Source organism: Mesocricetus auratus, unplaced genomic scaffold (genome assembly GCF_017639785.1).
Source record: "Mesocricetus auratus isolate SY011 unplaced genomic scaffold, BCM_Maur_2.0 Super-Scaffold_100003, whole genome shotgun sequence".
Classification (NCBI taxonomy): Eukaryota; Metazoa; Chordata; class Mammalia; order Rodentia; family Cricetidae; genus Mesocricetus; species Mesocricetus auratus.
This window is the reverse complement of record NW_024429188.1, coordinates 5,153,351-5,161,835: the sequence shown is the minus strand read 5'-3', so window position 1 is coordinate 5,161,835 and position 8,485 is coordinate 5,153,351. Positions and strand designations below refer to the sequence as shown.

General features: G+C 38.8%; 1 protein-coding gene across 1 annotated transcript; it reads right to left on the bottom strand.

Moving 5' to 3' along the window:
- Positions 1-6,481: 6,481 nt before the first annotated feature.
- Positions 6,482-8,203, bottom strand: LOC121139913 (RNA polymerase II elongation factor ELL2-like). The gene has a single exon (XM_040743939.1). It carries the CDS (start codon positions 8,201-8,203, stop codon positions 6,482-6,484), a length of 1,722 nt encoding a protein of 573 aa, XP_040599873.1.
- Positions 8,204-8,485: the final 282 nt, after the last annotated feature.

Here is an 8,485-nt window from a genome sequence, read left to right as displayed (position 1 = left end):
TCTGCAGTAGTCACTCCTTCTAACCCAAGGGAAACTCCTCCCAGGGCAACAATTAGGCAGAAGTCAGACACATACTGTTTGCCAAGTTTACATAATCCCAGAGACTAAAACAAGGAGTCAACACTCTGATGCAAAAGCAAAGGTTCCATTTACTGTTCAGCTGTCCAGATGGATCTCTTTCCATGATGGAGGAAATGAGATGCCCACCAGCCAAAATAAGAAGCTTTTAAAGGGGTAGACCATGAGGTTGAAGGCCACAAATTTCAGTTTTCATGTTTACTTAAAGTCATAAAACTACAGAGTAAAGCAGTAACTATATATTTTAATCAAGATACATTTGAGTAAGACAAGATAGGGCATGATGTTGCAGGGTTATGGGGTCATAGGGTCTGTCAGCTATTCCCTGGGCCAGAGGACCTTTACAATTGGCAGGGGGCCTATATGACTAGCAATTAGCAAAGGAATGTCAAAAGGAGTGTTGGACAGTTACCCCCCCCTTTTTGGAGAGCAAGGGGCTTAGGCACCAGCCATAGCACTCCTTATTTAAGGAGTTAAATTTTCCCTTTCTATGTATAGATCTGGGCGCAAGTTTTTGAACGTTTATTAATTCTAATTTTTGGTCCCTCAACCCCTTTCCTACTGCTCCTGAGACCAAGTCCCACTAGTTTCATCCCCAGTTCTGGAGCAGGAATCCTGCTGTGGTCTCCCTTTTCTCTCTGACCCCATCCCCATGGATCATAAAGACATTCTACTCCAACCTTCTTCCCCCAACTCATGCCAGTATCCCAGCCTCTGACACCAGCAGATGATCCCTGTGAGCAGAATAACAGGCCAGAAATTCAGACAACACACAGCCATCACACTCTCTGAAATTAAAGAGGAAGCAGACACCAAATAACAAAACACCCACCCAATGCAGACAAGAGCAGACATCAGAATCTAGCATTGCAATCGTCCCAACTCCTGATGACTAGATGCTGGGGCAGTATGTTTCCACTAGACACAGCTGTTCTTGCACAACAAGCCCTGAATATTCAACACAGATGAAGCAAAAGAAAAAGAACTTAGCTAACAATATATGAAAATGACAGAGCTCCTTGTTGATGAAATCAATGACTCCCTTGAAGAAATAAAAACATACATACACAAATACACCCACCTACCCATACACACAATTGCTTCTTTCCTGGACATAGTTCTCCTGGATGAAACAGGTGAATGATGGCTGCTGGCAGGGTACCATGCATGTGTGTCAAACTGAGGAGAGCTGTTGCCAAACCAGAATGTTCTGAATGTTAAGTGAAACACATATCAAAAGAGAAAATGTCTCTGTTGAACCTCATGAAAAATTCAGAGCTCTACGAAGCTTATGCAATGCTCACAGAAACTGGCGGATATTTGTTCACACAGGGTCACTAATAATTTTAAGAAAAAGTCAGTCTGACAATAAACACAGCAGAACAAAAAGGTCCCTTTACATTAGTGACACTGAAGCTGGCAGATGAGGTGGGTCAGTGGGTGAGGGTTCTTGCTGCCAAGCCTGATAGGACCTGAGTGGGATTTCGGGGATTCACACTATGAAAGGAGAGAACTGACTCCTGAAAGTAATCTTTTCACTTCCACATGGATTTCAGGGCACACACATCACTCAAGGAAAAGTGTAATCAAATGTTTGCAAGTAAGGTGGAAAGAGATAAAGGAACTATGTGACAGTCTTCTCTGGCCTCTTCATATATCCCACACACAGACACACCATACACACTATACATGCACATCACACACATACGCACATATAACACATACACACATACACACCATACACACACATTACACCCCCACTCACACCACACACACACCAAACACAGAGATCACACACATACACACCATAAACATACATCATAAACACCATACACACACATCACACATACATATCCACACACACACACACACACACACACACACACACACACACACACACACATATATGTACATGGAGAGAAAAAAGTACTGTAGCTATATTAACTAAACAAATAATTACAAGTATATGAAATTATGTTTACAAATATGCATGTATATTTGTATACATGCACTGTGGTGAGGTCTTCTATTCAGAATTTGATTTCCCAATAATTTGAAAAGGACCCTAATCTAATGACATTTGCATCTCTCATAGTGACCACTGGCTCTTTACTATTTGTACTCACTCTGCCATCCCCTGTCCCCTTTATATATTATTGAGACTGCCATTAGAAGCACAGAACTCTTTGTTCCTGACATTTCTTGGTCTCCAGATAAGCAACTAAACTCACTTTCCAGATAAGAGAAGCCTATTATGTAGGAGGAAGTCTGATGCCGCCATTAAACATGTGACTTATTAGAGGTGCATACAGATGAGGTAATAAAAGGGCGGTTTACCATACCGCTAACCACACCCACTTTAGGCAGGACTAAAGACGTATACGGCTGGACGTAAAGACATATACGTACGTAGGCGGAACTACGTCACTAGCCAGGCCCACTTTTGGGCATGACTAGGGGGTGTTACGGGGGAAGGTATAAAAGACAGCACACAGGAAGTCTCGGTCTCTTTTCCTGGAGTTCGGCTTCTGCCTCGGCAGAGGAAACGGCTTGTATTGTCTGGGTTACTTGTTTGGTATCTTGTGAGTAATTTCTACATTAAATACTTAGCTTTACTTTCAGTAATTGTGTGTCGTGAATCGTTACAGCGTCCATTGAAGCCTACACTATTACTTTGCCTTTACATTTCCTTCTGCTTGTACTTTGGGAAACATATCATTACAAAGTAACTGTGAAGACCAAACACAGACATAGTTATTTTACCCCTTTCCTATACAAAGTTTAGGTTCAGGACATTTCTTCTAAAACTCCAGCATTGCTCTGAACAATATGTAACAGATGTGAACCTAGACCATTCTCCCCACCTGAAAAATATAGCATCATTAGCTTTCCAACTCTTCAGACACCAACAATGGGAAATCTAGATATCTGTAAGAATCTTAACTTCCTAAGTTTTCCGTGCTATGATCAAAACCACATTGGTCACACAAGACGCTTCCTGAATACATGGATGTCAGGATAGGCCCATTCTAGTCCAGATACACCAGTCCAGGTCCCCAATGTGAAGTGGAAAGTCGTTGTCATCATATGTCCAAGGAAGACTGCAGACAGAACCAGCCTCATCTGACATTTGATGGTTAGACATCAGGGTCTAAAGTGAAAACCGAACACAGCCAATCCACAAAAAAATGCTAATAAAAAGCAACAAAATACTATTTACAGACAATAAGTTTGGAGCAGTTTGTTAGTATTAGTAGATGCAAAAAGTCATTCCTTTTGCCAAAAATCCCTGCACAATTTTCAAGATTTAAATTCTATACTTTTGGGGGTGTGAAATAGGGTGGCCCTTAGCCACTCTATTTCGGTTTCTCAGCCAAACAAGACATATTTCCCAGGCTAAACAGCCCAAGCTACATCACAAAGCAGATCACAAAATGTTCCCAATTATGGGAGTTCTGTCAGAGATCACTTACAGACAACCCAGTACTCTGCCCTCATTTCTATGTAGAAAGCTAAAGATGAAAGGGAACAGTGACCACATATTCCACCATTTGAAGCATAAAACTGATCAAATAACGCCCTGAAGACTTTGTCTAACCAAACTGAGAACAAGTGTGCTAAGGTCGGCTCCAACTAGAAAGAAAACTGACAAATAAATCCAGGGAAATTTTAAGACTGAGACTTGTGAAGAAAAACTATTGTTATTGTTGTTGCTGCTAATTATGCCCTTCCAAGCAAAAACTGATCTCAGTGTGTCACTGAACATGAGAAAGGCTCTAAGAGGCAAATTTACCCAAAAAGCCGAGGCAGATGTGGTACTGAAAGAGATATTGTGCAGAATTCACAGAGTTATTGTCCGACAGAGTTGTTAGGATACATCAACTGGAGAAGAACAAGGACCCAGTACCTTGGCATAGAGTCACAGAAAATGCTGCTTTTCATTATAAGATTATTTGTTCCTTGTGGGAAATTCTGAACCTACATGGATATGTATGTATATGTCTACATGGGAGGCCTACCAGGAGACATTAGCCAGAAACGCAAACCAGTAACTCATATAAATACACATATGGCTATGACCTCAGGAGGATATAAGTAAGAAGCCATCTTTAAAAGCCCTGTTGTGAGCCTAGCCTTTAATGGCTGAGCCATCGCTGCAGCCCAATAGTCACTTTTTTTAAAAAAGTAAATACTACTGCTACATAATTTCAAAAATGATATGGCTTTAATGTCATGTGATAAAAATAAAGTTTAAAGCAAGTGTAAGGTGAAGATTCTTGACACACAGAAACATAAGATCGAGGAATGACATTTTTCTTGTGTGGGTCTAGAAAGAGATGGATCTGTGGTTTCTTTCCTCTGGGTCTTTTTGTCTCTCCTCACTCAGCAGCAAGCCTGAGCAAGCCAAGGCCTTCCTGAGGCATGGGTGTTTATTTTGTCCCTATTAGGGGAGGGATGCACTGTAACTACACATGTAGATAGATACTGAGGTCAAAGATGGAGCCTATAGACAGCTCTGAGACTTGTATGGCAATATTGGTCTACAACTAACAACATAGATATCTTTTTTTCAACAAAAAGCATGTAAAAAGTCTATAATCACCCATATTTTATAACAGTAAATTACTTTTGAATTTTAAATTTATTTTGTTTGCTCCATGGCAGGAGAGAAAAGGACATAGCAGAGGCCTGGGCTATGACACTGTGACTAGATGTATCACAATTACCAGGTGACTAGATGTATTTCAACATCATGGACATCTAAGGATCTTTATAAGCCCTGTGCACATACAGAAGACTAGCTGTGCAATGATCAAGGGACTTGATTCCAGGGAGCCTGCTCCAGTTACTTTAGGAGATCAGCACAATGTATTTGGGGATCTAGTTAAGGACACAAACGCCTTACCATTATGCACAAATACTCAAAAACTTCTCTTACCTTTTCTGAAATTAGAAGAGGTTCCTGTGATAGGCAAAAAATGCCTTGGGAGTTTAAAGTCTAATTTTTAAATAGCTTTGAGCTTAAATGAGGCATGGAAATTTTCAACCTAAAAAATTCAATTTGGACAAAGTTACTAGCACATGAGGAATATAATGGAAACTACATTGCAGACACTATTATATGTGAACCATTACTAAATACACTGTTTTATATGTGCATACATGGTTAACTTCATAGACTGTTCCACAAATTTTTTGAGATCAGATATAAGTCCTATCCTGAAAGCAATTTAATCTTCATAAATGAAAGAACCTATCCTTCCTCATCAAAGACATTCACTACAAATTTGTCTCATTAAGTTGAGTTTGGATTGTATAACTTTAGATTTGGGGATAGCCTTGCTAGTACCACGGTTAAGGTTATCTGTTCCAGATACAAAGAAATACTCTGACTTCCCTAAATGGTGCCAGCATGATGTTAGATATGAAAGTCAGCAGGCTTCTGCTGAAATCAAGTCTTTTTAATTTCATATCATTTGCATATAAAGACATGTTGTTGATAGCTAACAATGCTGTCCAAACAGAGTATTCACCTATATTTGGACAATTAAGTCCTATGCTTCATATGTTTTGAAGTTTACATATCCCTCCTCTTCCTCAATAAGGATAGGCACTGAGAGGAGTCGTGGGGTGTGAAAAGGACAGGTTATTAGTTGCTTCTAATTTGTCTGGACATCACCTGTTCCCAATAAGAAGAACTGTTTGCACCTAATAAGGAGACCCTGTAAGCAGTTTGTGTTCCTCTTCTGGTTTCCTTTGATGACTAACAGTGATTTGAAAGCATAATCCAAATAAACCCTTTTCTCCCCAAGTTACATTGATCATGATGATTCAGGACAGCAGCAATAACTCTAAGACATCCTCTGTAGTTTGAAATCTTCAGGTATTTGACTAAAAATGGTGTTCTCCCAAGACATGAAGAAGTACTGTGCATAAATTTCTAAACCTCTGTTTGAACAATTAACTTGAATTAAAACCATCCAAAAGAGAGACTGCTTATACAAAAGTACTTCAACTTGCTCATTTTATTTTTAATGTGTACAATTTTATTTCATAGACATTGGGTTCACAATATTATGAAATATGTAGTGAAAGCACAAATATTGGAGGTTAAAGAATCATGCAATGCAGCTTCAGAATTGCAAGAAAGCTATATATATTGCAAACTAAATTTAAATAATGTTTCCAAGCTTTAAAATATTTGCAAATGCCATCCCTTTAGAATCTTGGAGCAAGTTATCTGGAATTTCAATAAACAAAGTTTATTCTTGTCCAAACTTTACTTCTTGCTGGTCAAAATCATTTATTAACTTTTTAATGTGAACCAGCTTGTTGTAAAGAAACACACATCTATCTTTTTCTTCACAAAATTTAGGATTAAGCTGTCACATTTTCTGATATGCTACTGAAAATTTTTAGTAATATCTTGGTATTCTCTTGATCCTGGAGAAAAGCCCTTTCTTTCTGAATCTAGGTCAATGATTGGTGTGCATGACATCTGTATTTTGTCAGACATGGCCTGATATTCACTATAATCTGCCCTGAATTCCTTCTCATAACACTGGCGTTGGTCAGAGGAAACTATAATGGAATAATCAGCCAAATAATCTGGAGTCCCAGATGTAAAACAGGTCTTCCCATTGTCAGGAAAAACTTTTTTAACTTCCTTGTTCAAATTTGACTTCATAATTTCATCTTGTTTTTTAAAATCTATTTTCTGTTTCTCTATCATGCTGGTAATGCAGTTTGGGATGGTTGTTGTTCTCTTTGCAAATGTACATTTGAACTTCTCGGGCATGAAATGCTGTATTTCTATTGGCTTTGAATACTTTTTTTGAACTGAAACACCAGATGGAGCTTCCCAAGAAGTGTATTTATTATTCTCTCTTTCAAACATGGCACTGTCATGGCTATTGCTTTCACATGGATTTTGAGTCCCAGATCTTTCTGGAGCACTGCAAACATTATGATTGTATTTCATAATCAGTGGTGAATTTGAAATTGGCATATGGGAGGTAGGCAACGTTGAAGGGATGTATTTGGCAGTAGTTGCAGATAATGGTATAATTATAGATTTCCCACTGTTAACACTTTCTTGGCCATTTGATGTCAACTGTATAGCAGATTTAGGGGGAAAGAGTCCACCACCTTTGTTTTTCATTAGAGTGTCAATACCAGATAAGTAGTGAAAATGATCCTTTGAGGAAGATGTATCATCTGTTTTAGAAACTAGAGATGATTCTTTGCAATGGGTGGCCTTTTTAGCATTGTGAAAAGTATGTAGTTTTCTAGAAAGCACCAAATCCAATGACTGTTTGTCTTTCTCATTGTAACCAGGCCAATCTTTCCGGACCTCTTTGAATATACTGTCTTTTAAAGTGTATGACAAAGTGGTGGCATTCAAATTAGCCACTTGCAGCAGAATTTTTCCAAGAAAATTGGTATCATTTATTTTGATGCCATCTTTTTGCATTTGAACAAGAAGTTCAGATTTCTGGTAGTCTTTTAATGCCAGTAGGTGAATGACTATATCCCTATATGGCCGAGTGTGGACACTGCTTATTGGCTTTGACTTTCGGGTGGCATATGTCGAGTTGAGAGGGGTTGTTGTCCCTTTCCTCTCGGATGCTTGGTCAGGAACAAAATGAGGCACTTTTCGAACTGGCCCCTTCTTCTGTGCATATGATTTTCTAATTTTCTTCCATGTATTACAGGATTTCTCTTCTGCTTCTGTCATTTTTGGTGGAGTCAGCTGAGAAGATGTAACAGCCTTATTCACTGTCATTTTGTCCTGAATTGATTGTGGGCAGTTGAATTGTAGGAGAGTAGAATTTGAACCATTTGCTTGGGGATTGCTAGTTTTGTCTTGATGGGTGTCATTACTCACATTTGACAATTGAAAGTTAAAGGTGTTCATATCAGTAGATGAATTTTTTGGTGAAATTTTTCTAAACTGTTGAAATCCTTGGAATTGAGAACCTTGGGAAGGTAAAGAATGCTTATTTTTCTGGTATGGGGGACTTGCCTGGAAGATTGGCCTTGGAAACCCCATGGGCAGCCGGTTGACATTGCTCAGCCCTGGGTCTATGCTGTCTCCCTCCTTCACAGGTATCTGCCCCACCATTTTTCCTGTTGCTTTGCCTCGAAAGGAAGCCAAGTAGTCGTATCTGTAAAGATCAAAATTTGAAAGATAAAATGATTTCACTCTCCTTGGCATATATGAACTATTATTGTTGTTGTTTATAAAATTATACATAGAAAATATTTTATCCTAGTTGAACAAGTAAGAGAAATAGCTGACTGAGGAAAATTGTGGAGGGGTAAAATTTTTGTAAGAGTCTAATTATTTATCTTTTGTCTTTATAGCTTCTCTTCAGGAGGCCCTGTTACCTCAAACTGAAAATAT